General features: G+C 44.1%; 1 protein-coding gene across 3 annotated transcripts; it reads left to right on the top strand.

Moving 5' to 3' along the window:
* Window positions 1–9,737: 9,737 nt before the first annotated feature.
* RPL22L1 (ribosomal protein L22 like 1) lies at window positions 9,738–13,823 on the top strand. 3 transcript variants are annotated; one of them, XM_012476637.3, is made up of 4 exons: window positions 9,738–9,765; window positions 11,360–11,452; window positions 11,617–11,738; window positions 13,563–13,823. In XM_012476637.3, exons 1-4 carry the CDS (start codon window positions 9,757–9,759, stop codon window positions 13,705–13,707), a joined length of 369 nt encoding a protein of 122 aa, XP_012332060.1. In that variant the 5' UTR covers window positions 9,738–9,756; the 3' UTR covers window positions 13,708–13,823. The 3 variants fall into 3 exon arrangements, with proteins under 3 accessions (XP_012332060.1, XP_064234984.1, XP_012332059.1); XM_064378914.1 differs by having other exon boundaries at window positions 9,748–9,786; XM_012476636.1 differs by lacking the exon at window positions 9,738–9,765 and adding an exon at window positions 10,035–10,064.
* The last annotated feature ends 5,784 nt before the right edge of the window (window positions 13,824–19,607 follow it).

Raw genomic sequence — 19,607 nt, 5'->3', positions numbered from 1 at the left:
AAACTGCTGGGATTACAGACGTGAGATACTGCACTTCGCTGCTACTACTAATTTATAACAGATTTATCGGGATATGACCCCATGATGAGTCAAGGAGCCTCTGTAACCATGCTGAAAATGGGGGTGGCTTGTGTGAGGATATGGGTGAGTGTCACAAAATACAAGGGACGAGGGCCTGCAGGGGGACACCACAGGCTGCCTCTGGCTCAGACCCGGGGCTTCCTCCTCTGTGTCTTCTGCTGAAGGAAAGGCCCCAGGCTCACAGCTCTGCAAATCCATGCTGTATGAACTACAAGACTTCAAAATTACAGCTGGGGGTTGTGGGTGATGCTGGGGCAGGAACAGGGGACGGGGGACAAATTAGATTGCACCTGCAGCCACATTTGCAGAGGAAATACGTTTTGTTTTGTTTTGTTTTTTTTCTGAGATGGAGTTTCACTCTTCTTGCCCACACTGGACGGCAATAACATGATCTCGGCTCACCACAACTTCAGCCTCCCATGTTGAAGTGATTCTCCTGCATCAGCCTCCAAGTAGCCAGGATTACAGGTATGCATTAGCATGCAGGGTTAATTGTCTATTTTTAGTAAACATGGGGTTTCACCATGTTGGTCAGGCTGGTCTCAAACTCCAGACCTGAGGTGATCTGCCCACCTCCACCTGCAACTCCCAAAGTGCTGGGATAATAGGTGTTAGCCATAGCATCTGGCCAGGTTCTTGCTCTTGTTTTGAAAGGGAGTGTTGTTCTATCACCCAGGCTGGAGTGCACTGACTGATGCAATTTCAGCTCACTGCAACCTCTGCCTCCTGGGTTCACACAATTATCCTGCCTCAGCCTCCCAAGTAACAGGGATTACAGGCTCCTGCCACCACACCTGGCTAATTTTTGTATTTTTATTAGAGATGGGGTTTCACCATGTTGCCCAGCTGGTCTCAAACTCCTAACCTCAAATGATCCACCTGCCTCAGCCTCCCAAACTGCTGGAATTCAGGCCTGAGCCACCGCACCTGGCCCTGGTTGCCCTGTCCTGCCTGTTGGCTCTGTACAGCCTCAGCTTCTCTTCCCCCCACCCGTAGGTGATAGTGAGCAAACCCCTCTCCCTAGAGTTCTAGGTCACCTTCTATGAGAGTGGTTACAGGTTACATGGGAACACCAAGTACAATCTGGTGAGCTATGTCCCCACCAAACCTCACCGCATGTCCCCCGAGGGCCGCCTCTTCCTTCTTCCCTTACCAGCATAAAGAGCTGAGGAATTTCCAGACAACACAGCCCCTAGCCCTGACCCGTGGTGGGAAGATAATCAGGCAGCCGTCACCTATGCACCTGATGTCATTGAAGTGTCACACGAGTCAGGCGCAGTGGCTAACACCTGTTATCCCAGCACATTGGGAGGCTGAGGTGGGTGGATCACAAGGTCAAGACTTTGAGACCCACCTGACCAACATGGAGAAACCTCATCTCTACTAAAAATACAAAAATCAGTGGGGCATGGTGGCACATGCCTGTCGTCCCAGCTACTCAGGAGGCTGAGGCATGAGAACCACTTGAACCCAGGAGGCAGAGGTTGCAGTCAGCTGAGATCGTGCCACTGCACTCCAGGCTGGGTGACAGAGTGAGATCCCATCTCAAAAAACAAATAAATAATAAAGTATCACATGGGAGACTCCCAGATGGCATGACAGGGAGGAGACTAACACAGCCTGGGGCAGGCTGGAGATTTGAGTTAGCTGAGTAAACTGAGATATGAGGATTCCGTGGAGGCAATTTCCACAGGGCAGGGGCCTGACCAGGTGCAAGTCAGCAACAGGCTCATCACATCACATCTAGGTGAGTGAGGAAAACAGTCACTCCTCACTGTGGGTCCACAGAACTCAAGGAGCAAGGAAATGAGAGCCACCAAACTGGGGTCATTGTTTCTGTCAGCTTCCAGAAGCCTTTCACAGGTGGTGGGATTAGAACGGAGCAGGGCTTGGCTGAGCATGGTGGCTCAAGCCTGGAACCTCAGCACTTTGGGAGGCCGAGGTGAGCAGATCGCCTAGGGTCAGGAGTTGGTGACCAGCCTGGCCAACATAGCCAAACCCCAGCTCCACTAGAAATGCAAAAATTAGCCAGGTGTGGTACCACTCACCCATAGTCCCAGCTACTCAGGAGGATGAGGCAGGAGAATCTCTTGAACCTGGGAGGCGGAGGCTGCAGTGAGCCAAGATTGCATCACACTGCACCCCAGCTCAGGGAACAGAGCAAGACTGTATCTCAAAAAAATAAACCTAATGAGGGACAGGGACAGAACTTGGCTAAGTGCCTTAAAGGTTCACCTCCCCTCCAACACCCCATCTTTCCCACTGTCCTGAGTTGGGGGATGCCCATGGTGTTCCACAGGTGCACTTGGGATTCTCTCTTTGACCCCACAGGATATTTACCTAAAACAGCAGCAGCACTGGAGCAGGACCGACCCAACGTCACTTCCAGGTATGCTGTCTCCTGGACAGAGGCGGGGACTGGGCTACCTAAGGGGAGTCCCTTAGCAGTAGCGGAGAAAAGCGGGGCTGAGATCACAACCCCGCCTCTGGAACAGTAAAACAGGATGATTAAAACACTTTACAAGAGCCAGGTGAGGTGGCTCACACCTGTAATCCCAGCACTCTGGGAGGCCTAGGTGGGCAGATCACCTGAGGCTGGGAGTTTGAGACCAGCCTGGCCAACATGGTGAAATCCTGTCTCTACTAAAAATACAAAAATGAGCCAGGTGTGGTGGCAGGCACCTGTCCAGCCTGGGCGGCACAGTGGGACTCCATCCTAACAACTATAACAACAACAACAACAAAACACTTTACAAATGGTGGTCCCTCGAAACACTTACACACAGCATTACCATTTGCTCTAACAAATCCACGGCCATCCATCCCAAAAGAATAGAAAGCAGGAACTCAGGGAGGCATTTGCACACCTGTGCTCACAGCAACATGATTCACAACAGCCAAAAGGCAAAATCAATTGACGGGTCCACCATCAGGTGGAAAGATAAACACAGTATGATCCATCTGCACAGCAGAATAGGACTCAGTCTTAAGAAGGAAGGGAGGCCGGGTGCGGTGGCTCACACCTGTAATCCCAGCACTCTGGGAGGTCACGGCGGGTGGATTGCCTGAGGTCAGGAGTTCAAGACCAGCCAGGCCTTTACAGGCAGTGGTGTTAGGCCCAGCCTGCTGAGTTCCCAGGAAATTGAACAAGTGTCTATGGAGCGCTCACTCCATGTCAGCCTCTGCCACCAGCACCCTTGAGACAGAAGACCAAGACATATTTCCCAGCCAAGGGGAGGGTGCAGCCTTAGCACATGATGCACTGAGAGCTCAGGATGCATCCAACCCAAAGTGCAGGTTGAAGGGAACTCTCACTGTGCGGGTGGGATCTTCAGTGCAGCTTGCAGTGGAGGCTGCTCTACTGTTTCCCCATCAAGTGTGGTGGGCAAGGGCACAGACTGGACACTCAGAGCTACCAGGGTAAGGAAGCGCTCTTCTACCCCTCATATGCTAGGAGAACTGTTTAAAAGATGGGCTTTATTTAATATTTTTGAGATGGAGTCTCTCTCTCTGTCACCCAGGCTGGAATGCAGTGGCTCACTGCAACCTCTGCCTCCCTTGATCCAGCAATTCTGCCTCTGCCTCCTGAGCAGCTGAGGTTACGGATGTCTCCCACCATGCCCAGCTAATTTTTGTATTTTTAATAGAGACGGGGTATGGTCTGGCTGGTCTCTTACTCTTCACCTCATGTGATCCACCCACCTTGGCCTCCCAAAGTGCTGGGATTACAGGCGTGAGCCACCACACCCTGCTATTTATTTTTTTGAGATGGAGTCATGCTCTGTTGCCCAGGCTGGAGTGCAGTAGCACAGTATCAGCTCACTGCAAACTCTGCCTGCTGGATTCAAGTGACTGCCCTGCCTCAGTCTCCTGAGGAGTTGGGACTACAGGCATGAGCCACCATGCCTGGCCAGGAAGTGCCCTCTATCCTTCATCCGCTATGAGAACTCTGTAAAAGATGGGCTTTAGGTGGCCTTTTCTGCCATCTCTTTCTACTACATTCTGGTTCCTTTTCAGTATGTAATTTTCAGTAATTAGTAAATTAGCTGATTGGCTAAATTACTAAACTATAAATTTAGTGATTAGTAATTTTAATAATTTCTGGTTCCCTGCTGAAATCTATGATCTCTGTCTAAGAAGCCTACTATCTGAGTCCTATGGGTCTGTGTCTATTATTGTCTGTCTGTGCTGGTTTTTACACTTAGAATTTTACCTCCCTAAGAGTGTTTTTTAATAACTACGGTGTTCATAATCGTATCATCATGCCCAGCATGGAGGTGCTCAATAAATATACATTTCCAATGTCAAAAATTTTAAATGTGTTAAAACACAAAAACTTTACCACAACCATTTAAAGTACACACTTCAGTGTAAGTACATTCATATTTTTGTGCATCCAAACTCTGGAACTCACTAAATCCTGCCAAACTGAAACTCTGTCCCCATTAAATAAGCCATTACTGCTCCCTCCCAGCTCCTGGCCCCCACCACTCTACTTTCTGTCTCTGTGAATCTGATTTCTCTAGGTCCTTCCCATAAGTGGAATCATACAGTATTTCTCTTTTTGTGACTGGCTTATTTCACTTTGCATAACGTCCTCAAGGTTTATCCATGTGCTACCCTGTGTCAGAATTTCCTTCCTTTTTAAGGCTGAATAATGTTTGACTGTATGGAGAGACCACATTTGTTTATCTGTCGGTGGGCACTTGCATTGCTGCTATGTTTTGGCTGTTGTGAATAACGCTGTGCCGAGACCAGCTCAGCCGTGGAGACCCCAACCCAGGTGGCACTGAAGGAATTAAGAAACAGACACAGAGAGAGAGACCAAAGCTGGGTTCAGAGTGGAGCACCAGGGGTCTCACAGCATTTTCAGCTGAGAGTCCAGAGCAGACTCTGACCTACATATTTATCCTTGACTTTCCAGTGACAAGTTTTACAAGCAGATGCTCTGTGTCCTTTCATTGGTTAAAGGTAAACTAACCAGGCAGCTAGTGTGTGTTTACCATAGGTTAAAGATGAACTAGAAAGCGCTCTTTACGAGGGAACAAAGGAAAGGGTCACACATCCTTTGTTCAAAGAACTAATTCATCTGGCGTGAGACATATTTATATTGGACACTGTTTTATAATGCTTTGAGCAGTTTGCTGCTTTGGGGGCAGTTTTCCGCTTTGGGGGGCCGACTAGGTTTCCCTTGCCGCCGCTCTCAATAGGATTTCTCAGCAAACAATATGATTTCTTACACATGTCAGAATTTGCTCTCAAGAATGCTGCTATGAACATCAGTGCATAAATGTGTGAGACCCTTTGAATTGTAGAGGGTACATACTCAGAAATGGAAATGCTGGATTATATGGTAATTCTTTGTTATAGATTGAGTCTATGGTAATTCTTTGTTTTGAGACCGAGTTTTGCTCTGTCACCCAGGCAGGAATGCAGTGGTGCAATCTTGGCTCATTGCAACCTCTGCCTCCTGGGTTCAAGTGATTCTTATCCCTCAGCCTCCTGAGTAGCTGGGATTACAGGCCTCCATCACCACGCCTGGCTAATTTTTGTGTTTTTAGTAGAGATGGGGTTTCACCATGTTGGCCAGGCTGGTCTCGAACTCCTGGCCTCAAGTGATTCACCTGCCCTGGCCTTGCAAAGTGCTGGGATTACAAGTGTGAGCCATCGTGCCTGGCCTATTTTTAACTTTTTGATGAATTGCCATACTGTTTTCCATAGCTGCAGCTCCATTTTAAACTCCCAGTAAGAGTACACAAGGGTCCCAACCGCTTAGCATCCTCGCTAACACTTGTTTTCTGTATTGATTACAGCCATCCTAATGAGTCTGAGGTGGCCTCTCCATGTAGGTTTTCTTCTTTTTATTTTTCTTTTTTTGAGATGGAGTCTCGCTCTGTCACCCAGGCTAGAGTGCAGTGGTGCAATCTCGGCTCACTGCAACCTCCACCTCCTGGGTTCAAGCAATTCTCAAAGGAAACACCCATGTAAACATCACCAAGATGAAGAAATATAACATTAACAACATAATTATTTTTTTAAAAAGGGTTCCCTAAACCTAAAATTAGACATAATTATTACTGTTGTCTACAGTTTGTAGTTGTTTAGATTTATTCACAAGTTTGCCATTTTCTTTGCTCACTATTTCTTTTGACATATAGGCCTTCTTTCTAGGGTCATTTTCCTTCTTCCTAAAGTATACCTTTCAGAATTCCTTTACTAAAGATCTTTTGATGGCAAACTTTCAGCTTTGAGGCCTAAAAACGTCATAAATGCATCTTTACTCTTGAAATGTATTCTTGGTTTTGTTTTGTTTTTTGCAGTTCTAGATTGACGGTTATTTTCTCACAGCACTCTGCGATGTGTTCCTGTGTCTCTGGCTTCCATTGTTGCAGATGAAAAGTCAGCTATTAGTATAAGCGATTTAGTACATATTTTGTCTTTTCCCTCTCTGGGTGCTCTTGAAATTACTTTGTTTTTGTGTTTTGAAGTTTCACTACAACGTGTCTAGGTGTGCATTTCTTTAAAATTATCCTGCTTGGTGCTTCCTGTATCTGGAAATTCGGCCATTATCTCTCTAAAGCTTGCCTTTTCCCCATTATCTCTCTTATATCCTTCTGGATATCTTGGTTGACATATCCGGAAAACTTTTATTCTGACATCCTGGTCTCTTAACCTATTTTTTTAAAATATATTCTATCTCTTTGCTTTTCCACGTTGCATTCTAAGTAATTTCCCACTCCCTAATTTCTCTTCTGCTGTGTCTACTCTCCTGTTTAACTCATCTACTTTTTCTTTTTTTTTTGAGACAGAGTCTGCTCTCTGTCATCCAGGCTGGAGTGCAATGCTGCAGTCTTGGTTCACTGCAACCTCTGCCTCCCAGGTTCAAGCCATTCTCCTGTTTCAGCCTCCCGAGTAGCTGGAATTACAGGCACCCGCCATCACAGTCGGCTAATTTTTGTATTTTTAGTACAGATGTGGTTTCACCATGTTAAGTCAGGCTGGTCTCAAACTCCTGACCTCATGATCCACCCACCTCAGCCTCTCAAAGTGCTGGGATTACAGGCATGAGCCACCAGCCCAGCCTAACTCATCTACTTTTTCTAATTTCAGTTTTTCTCTTTTTGATGTCTAAAAGTTCTCTTTTGCTCTTTTTTTTTTTTTTTTTTGAGATGGAGTCTTGCTCTGTTCCCCAGGCTGGAGTGCAGTGGAGCGATCTTGGCTCACTGCAACCAAGATTCATAAGTGGAAACAAAACATTGGGTATTCACGGACATGAAGATGGCAAAAAATAAGACAGTGGGACTACTAGAAGCAGGGAAGGGTTGAAAATCTAACTACTGGGTACTATTCTCACTACCTGGGTGAAGGGATCAATCCCACCCCAAACCCACCATCACTATATATACTCATGTAACAAAGCTGCACATGTACCCTCAGAATCTAAAACTTAAACTTTTTTTAATTAGCTGTCAAATTTTTAAAAAATAACTGCACTTTGGGAGGCCGAGGTGGGTGGATCACAAGGCCAAGAGATCGAGACCATCCTGGTCAACAAGGTGAAACCCCGTCTCTACTAAAAATACAAAAATTAGCTGGGCATGGTGGCGCATGCCTGTAGTCCCAGCTACTCGGGAGGCTGAGGCAGGAGAATTGCTTGAACCCAGGAGACGGAGGTTGCGGCGAGCTGAGATCGCGCCATTGCACTCCAGCCTGGGTAACAAGAGCGAAACTCCGTCTCAAAAAAAACGAATAAAATAACTGTGGGGTATTGACTAGCATTGTGTTACTATACACATGCACACACATGCAGTCTGGGAAGAACTGAATTATTTACAACTTTTAGTCTTCCCATTCCCATCTGTATATTTTTTTTTCTAATTTAAATATTTTCCCCCATTATAGTTTCTAACTAGTTAGTTGGCGATTACTAGTTACTGTGAAACGGATTTGTTCTCATATCCTCTGTACAAAGGGCTTAATAGTGCTTAACGAGTTTATTGTCAAGACATGGAAGGCTACTAAAGACAAGCAAAATAGAATCGTTTCTGCCCCTCAGCTTAGGCAGCCCTTGAGGAGTAAATTCCAATTGCTCCCTTCTATCCTTTTAATGTTTGGAAAAGAAATGTAATTATTGTGGTTCTTAAGGCAAACAACTAAAAAATCTTGTTGAAATGGACTTCTTGTAGGAATTCAGGCCGTCTCTTCAGACTCTACAACTCACATGCTCTATTAAAGATCATTTCCACAGTAACTACTTGCTGGCAGAAAGGCCATGAACAGTTCTCACTTTCTGGGTCACTCTGCAAATTAACACAAAAGTCCACCCCATTCCTTACCCCTAACGCTAGGTATGACAATTTCATCTCCACAAAAACGTATTACTGCTAAACACCAAGAGGAATGCCACTTTTCTGATCAGATGTCAATTTACAATCCTTCACAGCTCAAAAGCTACTTTTTCCTCGGGTGTCTTGTACATATTGATAGTTCACTGCAAACATTCATTGAATTTTGGATGGAAATCAGGAGACCCGGGATTAACTCTAAAACGATGTCTTGGTGGGAGTGTTATGCGGCATTGTAATGATTTTTTGGTATAAAATAAATTATACAAACGAATGAACAAGAAGCAAGCACTACGTGTTTCTCTCTGAAAAAGTCTCTCTCATACCTCAGTTTACTCAGCTAACTCAAATCTCCAGCCCTGCCCAGGCTGTGTTAGGCTCCTCCCTGTCATGCCATCTGGGACTCTCCCATGTGATACTTTATTATTTGTTTTTTGAGATGGGATCTCACTCTGTCACCCAAGCTGGAGAGCAACGGTACGATCTCGGCTCACTGCAACCTCCGCCTCCCAAATTCAAGCGATACTCCTGCCTCAGCCTCCCAAGTGGCTGGGAATACAGGAGTGCACCACCACACTGGCTAAATTTTTTAAAATTTTTTGAAAAGACGGGTTCTCCTTATATATTTCCCAGGGTGGTCTCGAACTTCTGGGTTCAAGTGATTCGCCGCCCCCGCCTCCCAAAGTCCTGGGCTTACAGGCGTGGGCCACAATGCCCGGCCTCATATAAATATATATGTGTGTGTGTGTGTGTGTGTGTGTGTGTGTGTGTGTGTACACACATACATTTTTTAAGGACCTGGTCCCCAAAGCACCAATTTCCCTCCATAGTCATTTAGAAAACAAGGCTTACAGAGAAAAAACACAAACGGAAATAATTTTGTCTCTGGAAGATCATAATGGATGATCCAAAACAACCGGAAACGCTGCCTTGCCCAGCTTGGAAAGGGGATTCCAGCGATTAGCGAGAGGCGACTCCTGCACCCTCGTGTGAGTGAGTTCCGCGCGCAGCCGCTGGGTGACCGTGGAGGCAACTGCGTCAACGCGCTTGCACGGCCAGGCGCGGAGAGCGGAGTCGCTGCAACCACCGCTATTCGAAACGCCCACCGCCTGCCGCGTCGCAAAGCGCACCGGCCTCCTGGGTCACCGACCTCCGCGCTGCTCCGCTTCCTCTTCCGGGACGCCCTCGGCGCGGGTCTCCTGGGTCACCGACCTCCGCGCTGCTCCGCTTCCTCTTCCGGGACGCCCTCGGCGCGTGACGCTGCGCGCTCTGCTATAAATACGGACCGCGCGGCGTCGCCTCCTCTGTGCGCGCGCGGCCGGCTCACGACATGGCGCCCGTGAGTGAGCGACGTCGTTGTGTTTGTGCGGCTTTGTAATGATTTTTGCGTCTGTCGAGTGGGGACGTCTCAGTCGAGATGTAGGAAGGGGAGGAACGGAGTCGGGGTTAGGAACGTAACCGAGACGCGAGGATCCGGAATTGTTTTTCGAGACTTCTGGCAGCTGCCATGCGGTCTAGTGCGGCGGAGCCGGGCCCGGAATTGGTTTGGGGCGGGCAGGAGGGAGACACAGCTGTAAAGGCCGACGTGCTGCGGTCTGTGCCGTTTCTCTGCTCTCGGGCCTGATGATGCTTTTCCCGGTCTGCACTGGGAAGGGGAAGGGTGGGTAGTCGAGCCGGTCTGACGGCCTTTTCCGGGCCAGAGGGAGCTCCGGGGCGCTCAGCTCCCGCGCCGGCCGACATCACAGAAGTTTCTCAAGTCTAGGCCGAGCGCGGTGGCTCACGCCTGTAATCCCAGCACTTTAGGAGGTCAAGGCGGGTGGATCTCCTAGTCAGGAGTTCGAGACCGGCCTAGCATGGAGAAACCCTGTTTCTGCTAAAAGTACAAAATTAGCCGGGCGTGGTGGTGCGTGCTTGTAATCCCAGTTACTCGGGAGGCCGAGGCAGGAGAATCGCTTGAACCTGGGAGGCGGAGGTTGCGGTGAGCCGAGATCGTGCTACTGCACTCCAGCCTGGGCAACAAGGGCGAAACTCCGTCTCATAAAAAAAAAAAGTCTAGATTCCTGCAATGTGAAATGAACGTGCTTCAGATATTATACTTAAGTCATTACTAAGGGAGCCAGTAAGATATTACGATGTTCCTAAGAATATTTGAAAAGCTAGGTATATATGTGCAATTTACAAATAAAGTTAGGATAAAATTTCTGGGCTAGCTACAAAACTGAGTAATGCTCAGCATGGCCATAACCCTATAGAGTTATCTTCCATTAGACAAATTGTGTCTCCCAAATTGACTTCTGCACCAACCAAGTAATTGGGGGGTGGGAGGGGCACCTGTTATCAGGCTACCTGAGAAAGCAAACTAAGGTGTAATACTTGGTAGCCGTTTAGATGGATCTAAATGGGTGTTTATAGTCATAAATCCTGATCCTGATTTGTGTATTTATATTACAGTGACTGTACGTTGTTACTGGCCATAGCAACGTTTTGCTTGTGTAACATCATATGGTCTTGTTATAAAAGGTTTGGGGGTGGAAATTTGGGGTTTTTTTTCTTTTTCTCTCAAAAGTCAAGAATTGAATATTCTCGACATAGGTGGATGGAATCCTAGCTCTGTCACCTAAACTCAGCTTGGGCTAGGAGGTGTACTAATCTGTTCCATCTGCAGTCGGTGGCAGTTAAGACACAATAATTTAAAATTGAACATCAGTGGTATGGAAAACAAAGTCCATAACTTTTTGACAACTTGAATAAATTAGGACTTGGTTAGAGGTTCTGATCATCCCCGGAGTGGGTGTTTTGTTGTTGTTGTTGTTGTTCTATTTTTGTACATGTAACCTCACAATACATTGTACAGATTGCCTTGATTCAAACTTTAAAATTGTTTATAAAAATTGTCTTAATAGCCAGGTAACAATTATTTCACATTTATGTAGCAGAAAGACAGGAAACCCAAGAAGTCCACCTGGAAGTTTAATTTGGACCTTACTCATCCAGTAGAAGATGGAATTTTTGATTCTGGAAATTTTGTAAGTGTCATTCTACTTGGCTTATTTTTATAATCCGAGTTATTGATAATAGTTTAAATATATAAATATTTGACAATAACCTAAGCTCTATTCCTAGGGTGCCTTCCCTAGTGAATATCTAGGGTTCTCTTCCCTAGTTTTGCATTCTTTCTGTTTTAAAATAGGAGCAGTTTCTACGGGAGAAGGTTAAAGTTAATGGCAAAACTGGAAATCTCGGGAATGTTGTTCACATTGAACGCTTCAAGAATAAAATCACTGTTGTTTCTGAGAAACAGTTCTCTAAAAGGTTGGTACTTCTGCAAATTTTCATTAAATTATAGTTTTGGAATATTTCATATAATATATAATTATTGCATGTATTCTGTTTATATGCAAGACTAAACACGAACTTACTAAAGGCCTACATAAATGGGAAATTCAGAAAATGAGTGCCAATTGCTGAGACTAGTTTTAAGTGTAATTTATTGCTAGAATATTACCAGTTGTGTCCAGGATTCCTGTCCAGTAAATTATAGGCCCTGGAAATCCAATTTGTTTATGACCTTTAATGCTGGGTACGTGAGTATTTGAATATGTTGCAAGAAACATGTCTAATGTGTACATAGGAGAATTGTCTCAACTTACTGATAGAAACCTTAAACTTGTCTAAGGTTTTATTCAGTAGAAGTGGCCAAAGGCAAAGTCTAATATCTTGCTGCCAGTTTTTATTCATTCAGTTTATTCACCAAATATTAATTACTACATGGGCAGCACAGGACTGGGTAACCCAACAGTGAACCAAGCAGGCAGTTTACCCACCAAGGAACTTCTAGTGGAAAAGGGAGAGAGTGAAACGGAATTATCAAGCAGTGATAAGTGCTGTAAGGGCATAAAGCAAGTTGCAAAGTTTTTAGGCAAGTTAATAAGTTGGTCAGGACATGAAATGCAGAAGTGAGCCTTGCAATTGGGGAATAATTGTTACAGGCAGGATGAATCAGAAGCAGTAGTAACAAGGCCAGTGTGCCTGGAGTATCGTGTTTTGGGAGGAATGCATGAGTTTGGAGGGTGCCTGGGAAGCAGATCTTGAAAGCCATGGGACATGTACTGGGAAGCAGTTGTTCATTGTGGCTGGAAAAGACTAGGGCTTGACCCCAGAAGGCAGAGACAGTGAGCCAAGATCATGCCATTGCAGTTCAGCCTGGGCAACAAGAGCGAAACTTCATCTCAAAAAAAAAACAAAAAAACTAGGGTGGTACACTTGATGGAAACTAAAGATGTAAGACTTAATTGCAGTAGATAATGGTGGCTTAGACTAAAGTGGTTGCAGTGCCTGTTGAGATTAAAATCACTAAGGATTCAGAGATGAAAATGTAGCTGTCCTCAAGAATCTTACAGGTAATCATATGATTACTATAAAATAAAACAACTTGGCCGGGCGCGGTGGCTCACGCCTGTAATCCCAGCACTTTGGGAGGCTGAGGCAGGTGGATCACAAGGTCAAGAGATTGAGACCATCCTGGCCAACATAGTGAAACCCTATCTCTACTAAAATGTAAAAATTATCTAGGAGTGGTGGCACACTTCTGTAGTCCCAGCTACTCTGGAGGCTGAGGCAGAGGAATTGCTTGAACCCGGGAGGTGGAGGTTGCGGTGAGCCGAAATCGCGCTACTGCACTCCAGCCTGGCGACAGAGCAAGACGGTCTCAAAAAAAGAAGAAAAAAAATAACAACTCTAGTTACATTAGATGTAGAGAGGGCCCAAGAATTATCAGAGAAGTTGAGACTAATGAGCATACTATGGGTTAAACCCTCTTAATAGGTTGCCTCTTGAGCCAGTGTGGAATTGGGAGTTAGGGAGTTTAATAGTGGTGAGGGGGATATTAAACATTTTCATGTATATACACATGCTGTATTTGAAGAGTAAAATCGTATTGCTTAAGTAATTGGGCTGTGGCAGTATGACAAGAGGATGCTACCCTAAGAACCTTGCACAATGTGTAGTGTGAATGGAAGGATGAAATACTTTGGAGGAAGCTAGGTACAGAAAAGATGAATATGATGTATATTTTCTGTATAATAAACCTTTACATAGTAGGAATTGTATTTCTTAATGTATGTTTTTATTTTAAAGGTATTTGAAATACCTTACCAAGAAATACCTTAAGAAGAACAATCTTCGTGATTGGCTTCGAGTGGTTGCATCTGACAAGGAGACATATGAACTTCGTTACTTCCAGATTAGTCAAGATGAAGATGAATCAGAGTCGGAGGACTAGGCAAAGACTTCCCTTACAGGGCTTTGCTTATTATTAAAATAAATGAAGTATACATGAGAAATACCAAGAAATTGACTTTTAGTTTATCAGTGAATAAAAAATACTGTAATCTTAAACTTTTATCTCATTCTTTTGTTTTAGTATGCTATTTATGTGATTTTGACAGTATTTAAATAGCTTATTGCTAGTAGAATTTTTTTCCCAGGATTTCCAAAATTAATTGCTTTGACAAATTTCTCAAGTAAAAGTGTTTTATAGGAAATCTGGCAATTTTTTTTTAGGCAGTCTCCGTCACCCAGGCTGGAATGCAGTGACTCAGCTTCCCTAGTAGCTGGAATTACAGGTGTGTGCCACCATGTCTGGCTAATTTTTGTACTTTTAGTAGAGTAAGGTTTTGCCATGTTGGCTAGGCTGGTTACAAACTCCTGACCTCAAGTGATCCACCACCTCGGCTTCCCAAAGTGTTGGGATTACAGCTGTGAGCCACTGTGCGTGGCCTGTAAATCTTACTGTAAAACAGTTTTTTATATAGCTGTGTAAAATGCATATAATTGTCTTGACAGTGTCAAATTTTTTAAGTTTATAAACATAATCTCAAGTGCTTAGAACAGTTCTTAGATGTAAGTAAGTGTTCTGTATTACTCTTCTGCTTCACAGTTTGCTCTTCTAGTTAGCCTAAAGACAGTAGGGTCAGTCCTGCTGACCAGTATTTAACTGCTTATTAGAAATCCCTGACCAGATGCCTGCTTTGTAGGCACCAGAAACTGAAAACCAAATCTCAACTCAGCTACTTAATCTACTGTGTGTCTTGTCTGGAAAATTAGTTTACTCGGTTGGAATCTTGCCTCTGACCATCCTCATCTCTTTCACAAAGCCCCTACCCCCACACTGGTATTTGGTTGTCTATTAAACTTAAAACTGAGTGGACCCTTTCTCCCAAATAACGTGGCCTTTGAAAGCTCTAATTGAAATAGTTTGGCAGAATCCACACTACAGGAGACGGGAAGATGATCTCGGATCACCACAAACTCCACCTCCCGGGCTTAAGTGATTCTCCTGCCTCAGCCTCCCAAGTAGCTAGGATTACAGGCATGTGCCACCGCGCCTGGCTAATTTTTGAATTTTTTTTAGTAGAAACTGGGTTTCACCATGTTGTCTAGGCTGGCCTTGGACTCCTAACTTCAAGTGATCCACCCATCTCGGCCTCCCAAAGTGCTGGGATTACAGGTGTGAGCCACTGCGCCAGGCCTGTTCTCAGTATTTTAAATGAACTGACTGATTTGTCGTCATAACATTCTTTTGAGATAAGTAATAATATCCCCATTTGCAGCCAGGGAAACTGAATAAGTAATAGAGTAAGTAATTTGTCCAAAGTCACACAGTAAGTTATGCAACCCAAAGTAAAGAAAGAGGGTAGCTTTGGAAATCCAGCAGGGCCAATGCAAATTTTAAGCTCAAGTTGCATTTAGGAAATAATGAACAGTTGAGGGTGGGTGAAATCACGCATGGAGAGCAAATGAGAATCCAGTGTTGGCAAACACCAATAGCTTCCTCCATTCTTTTCCTAGAGTGATCTTTCAAAACCACATTTGATATTCACATTTAGAATTCTTCAAAGCTAATTTAGCATTTAATATTTATTATGTGCTAGGGACTGAGTATATTATGTCAAGTAAGATATTCATGCCTTTGGCCAGGTGCAGTGGCTCACGCCTGTACTCCCAGCACTTTAGGAGGCTGAGGCGGACGGATCACCGGAGGTTTTGGAGTTCAAGACTAGCCTGGCTAGCATGGTGAAACCCCATCTCCACTAGAAAATACAAAAAATTAGCCGGACACGGTGGCGGGTGCCTGTAATCCCAACTACTCAGGAGGCTGAGGCAGAAGACTCACTTGAACCCAAGAGATGGAGGTTGCAGTAAGCCAAGATTGCGCCATTGCACTCCAGCCTGGGCAGCAGAGTGAAACTTGGTCTCAAAATAAAAAATAAAATAAAATAAAATATATTCATGCCTTTAGGGTGTTGGCAGCTCCATTAAATAAACAATTTATTGAGGGCTACTGAGGCTAGGTACTGTTTTTTGGATACTGAAGTAAATGGAAACTCCTGCCTTCATGAAGATTTCAATCCAGTGGAGGAAGACAGACAATAAATTAAATACGGTTTATGTTACATGGTGGTAAATGCTATGAAGAAAAATAAAGGAAATAGAGATTGTAGGAAGGAAGGTGTGTTACATCTGCAAGTAGGATGAGGGAAACTTTACTGAGAAAGGCTCATCTGAGTAAAGACCTAAAGGAAATACTGAATCTAATCAAGTAGATGTCTTGGGGAGAAGCATTTCAGGCATAGAGAATAATGCATTGCTCCAAAGGCACCAGAGCCCCTGGTAGACTCAAGGAACAACAAGGAGGCCTCTGTGTCCCGAGTTGAATGAACGGTGGAGAGTAGAGAGAAGTAAAAAGAGGTAAATGTGGGATGTGGAGAGTGGGATGATAGTATATTAGTTATTGATTACACTAAAATATGGCAGCTTAAAACTAATATATCTCACAGTTCCTGAGGCTCAGGAATTGGAGCAGCTTATCTGCATAGCTCTAGTTCAAGGTTTCATGAGATTGCAATCAAGCTGTAAGCCTGTGCTGCAGTCATGGAAGAGTTAGCAAACTACTGCCTGTTTCTATAAATAAGATTTTCTGGGAACACATTATTTTTCATGTTGTGTATAATGGAAAAGTTGAGTAGTTGCACTATAAACCACAAGGCCTGCAAAGCCCAAACTATTTACCATCTGACCCTTTAAGAAAAAGTGGCTTGACTGAAGCTGGAAGATCAATCTCCACTGATCAGAGCCCTCACAGGGCTGTTAGCAGGAGAATTCAGTTCTCTGAAATTCTTGCTGTGTGGTCTCTGTGTGGCACTGGTGATAACATGACAGCTGGTTTCCCCCAGAGCAAGTGATCCAAGGGAGAGGGAGAAAGAGACTGAGATGGAAGCCACAGTGCCATCACTTTTTCTTTATTGTACTGATCACATAGACCAGTCTTGGAACAGAGTAACAAATACCAGGAGGCAGGAATCATGTTTGGGGCCGTCTTGGAGACTGGCTCCCACTGAGGGGATATCAAGTAGGGAGAGCTCTGCAGGCTCTTACAAGGGCATCAGCTATTTTTCTGACTACAGATAACATACTGGGGGCCACAGATAGACCTGAGCAGAGAAATGTCATGATCTGATGACATATTTTACATTAGAGTGAAGTATTTCATTAGTCTATGAAAAGAAGGAATGAGAATACAGAGCTTCATCTTAATCAGACTATGCATTTTGAGAATGTGACTTCGCAGTTGTGAAGCTGACTTTATTCTGAAGGGCTGAGAGATTCTTAGATTTTCTTGCCTTTCACAGTCTCTGGAACAGCTGGGAAAATTTTTGTTTTTAACTTTTTATGGTTTTTATTTATTTTTAACTTTTTATTTGTTATGAAACATTTCAATTATATATGTAAGTAGGGAAAATGTGTTTAATCTACATTCCTTCTACTCTCCACATCCCCAGATTATTTTGAAGCAAGTTCCCAACATTGCATCATTTCATCCATAAACTTATGCTTGTATCTATAAATTTTAGTATCTAAAAGATAAGGACTCTTTAAACATAACTACCATACCATTATCACACCTAAAACAAATTAACAATAATTTCCTGTATTACCCAATGCCCACTCAGTGCTTAAATTTCCCCAAATATCTGGCAGGTTTTTTTTATTATTATATTTTTTGAGACAGAGTCTTGCTCTGTTGCCCAGGCTGGAGTGCAATGGCATGATCTTGGCTCACTACAGCCTCCACCTCCTGGGTTCAAGCAATTCTTCTGCTTCAACCTCCCAAGTAGCTTGGATTACAGGTGCCTGCCACCATGCCCGGCTAAATTTTGTATTTTTAGTTGAGATGGCGTTTCACCATATTGGCTGGTCTCGAACTCCTGGCTTCAAGTGATCCACCCACTTCAGCCTCCCAAAGTGCTGGGATTACAGGCATGAGCCACCGAACCTGGCCAATATCTGGTAATTTTTAACTTTGTACAAATCACAGTTGTAATAAGGTCCATAGTTACAATTAAATGTCTCTTAAACCTCCTTTAAAAGTTTGCCTTCACTCTAACTCTCTATACTCCCCCACCCCAATTTATTTGTTGATTACACTGGGTCATTTGTCCTGTAGAATTTTCCCAATTCAGATTTTCATAATTCCCCTCCTCGTAGTGTCATTTAATGTGGTCCTCTGTCCATTGTATTTCCCAAAAATTGATGGTTGGATCTAGAAATGTGATCAATATCAGATTCAAGTGATTCTTTTTTGACTTGAATACTTGTAAGTGCTTTTGTGCATATCTATTAAGAAGTATGTATTGGCCGGGCGCGGTGTCTCCACGCCTGTAATCCCAACACTTTGAGAGGCCGAGGTGTGCAGATCAGGAGATCAAGAGATCGAGAACATCCTGGCCAACATGGTGAAACCCCGTCTCTACCAAAAATACAAAAATCAGCCGGGCGTGGTGGCGCGCGCCTGTGGTCCTGGCTACTCAGGAGGCTGAGGCAGAAGAATCACTTGAACCCAGGAGGCAGAGGTTGCAGTGAGCCAACACTGTGCCACTACACTCCAGCCTGGCGACAGAGCAAGACTCTGTCTCAAAAGAAAAGAAGTGTGTGATGTCTCGTTTCCTCTTCTGTCGTGTTAGCAGCCATTGATGACCATTGCCTAGATCATTGCTTCCCTAAGGGTTGCCCAATGGTAATACTCTATCTTTCCTTTTTCGCTTAGTAACTAGAATACCCCTATAAAGAGGTACTTCTCATCGACCCTGAGGTACAGTTCACATAAGAAAGATAGGATAAATGCTTGCTTCTTTTCCTTTATTTTATAATTTTTCAAGGTATTCCCAATCAGATATTCTCTAAAGGTGATCAGTGAGGGTTTTCTTTTTGTTATTTGGTTTTGTTTCAGTTTGTTTGTTTTAGTATCATATTGAACCTATGATGAAAAAAGATATGTTATATTCTAGTCCTTTGTAGTTTCTCCTAATCATATGCAAATAGTCTCATATTTAGCCAGTGAGAGCCTTTTCAGGTTGGCTTTTGTATCCTTCTGACATGATCTTATTTGGGTTTTATTGCTTATTTGCTTTACGGTATAATAGGATGTGCTAGGCTCTTCCAAATTTCCTGCCTCAGATCTGGAGTCATCCATTTCTTTTTTCTTTCTTTCTTTCTTTTTTTTTCTTTTCTTTTACAGAATCTCACTCTATCACCCAGGCTGAGTACGGTGGTGCAATCTCAGCTCACTGCAACCTCCATTTCCCAGGTTCAAGCAATTCTCCTGCCTTAGCCTCCTGAATAGCTGGGACTACAGGCATCTGCCACCATACCCAGCTAACTTTTGTATTTTCAGTAGAGATGGGGTTTCTCCATGTTGGGCAGGCTGGTCTTGAACTCCTGACCTCAAGTGATCCTCCTGCCTTGGCCTCCCAAAGTGTTGGGATTACAGGCGTGAGCCAGTGCACCCAACCAGAAGTCATCCATTTCTACAAGGAGCTCTGGGCTATTTTCTCAGTGCTGGAGATGCTTGTTGTTACTGGGCTGGTGTTTGTTTCTAGGTCTTTTGATGGACAGAGTGAAGGAATACATTTTTGCTCTTAAGAGAAAGTGACTGATGCTTCCAATTCAAAGTCAGGATAAAACAGTTTTTATTTCATCAATTTTATGACCATGTCTTTTTTTCCCATGCTGAAAGTTCCAGTTCTCAATGACACCAACACAAATGCTCCTTTGCTCTATCTCACAATATACACATAATAGTCTCAATATAATAATACCAACATAACTACCGATAACATAATG

The sequence above is a fragment of the Aotus nancymaae genome, unplaced genomic scaffold (genome assembly GCF_030222135.1).
Source record: "Aotus nancymaae isolate 86718 unplaced genomic scaffold, 86718_ANA_hifiasm-v0.15.2.pri h1tg000019l, whole genome shotgun sequence".
NCBI lineage: Eukaryota > Metazoa > Chordata > Mammalia > Primates > Aotidae > Aotus > Aotus nancymaae.
The sequence above is the reverse complement of the archived record's forward strand: the minus strand, read 5'-3'. Positions and strand labels throughout refer to the sequence as shown.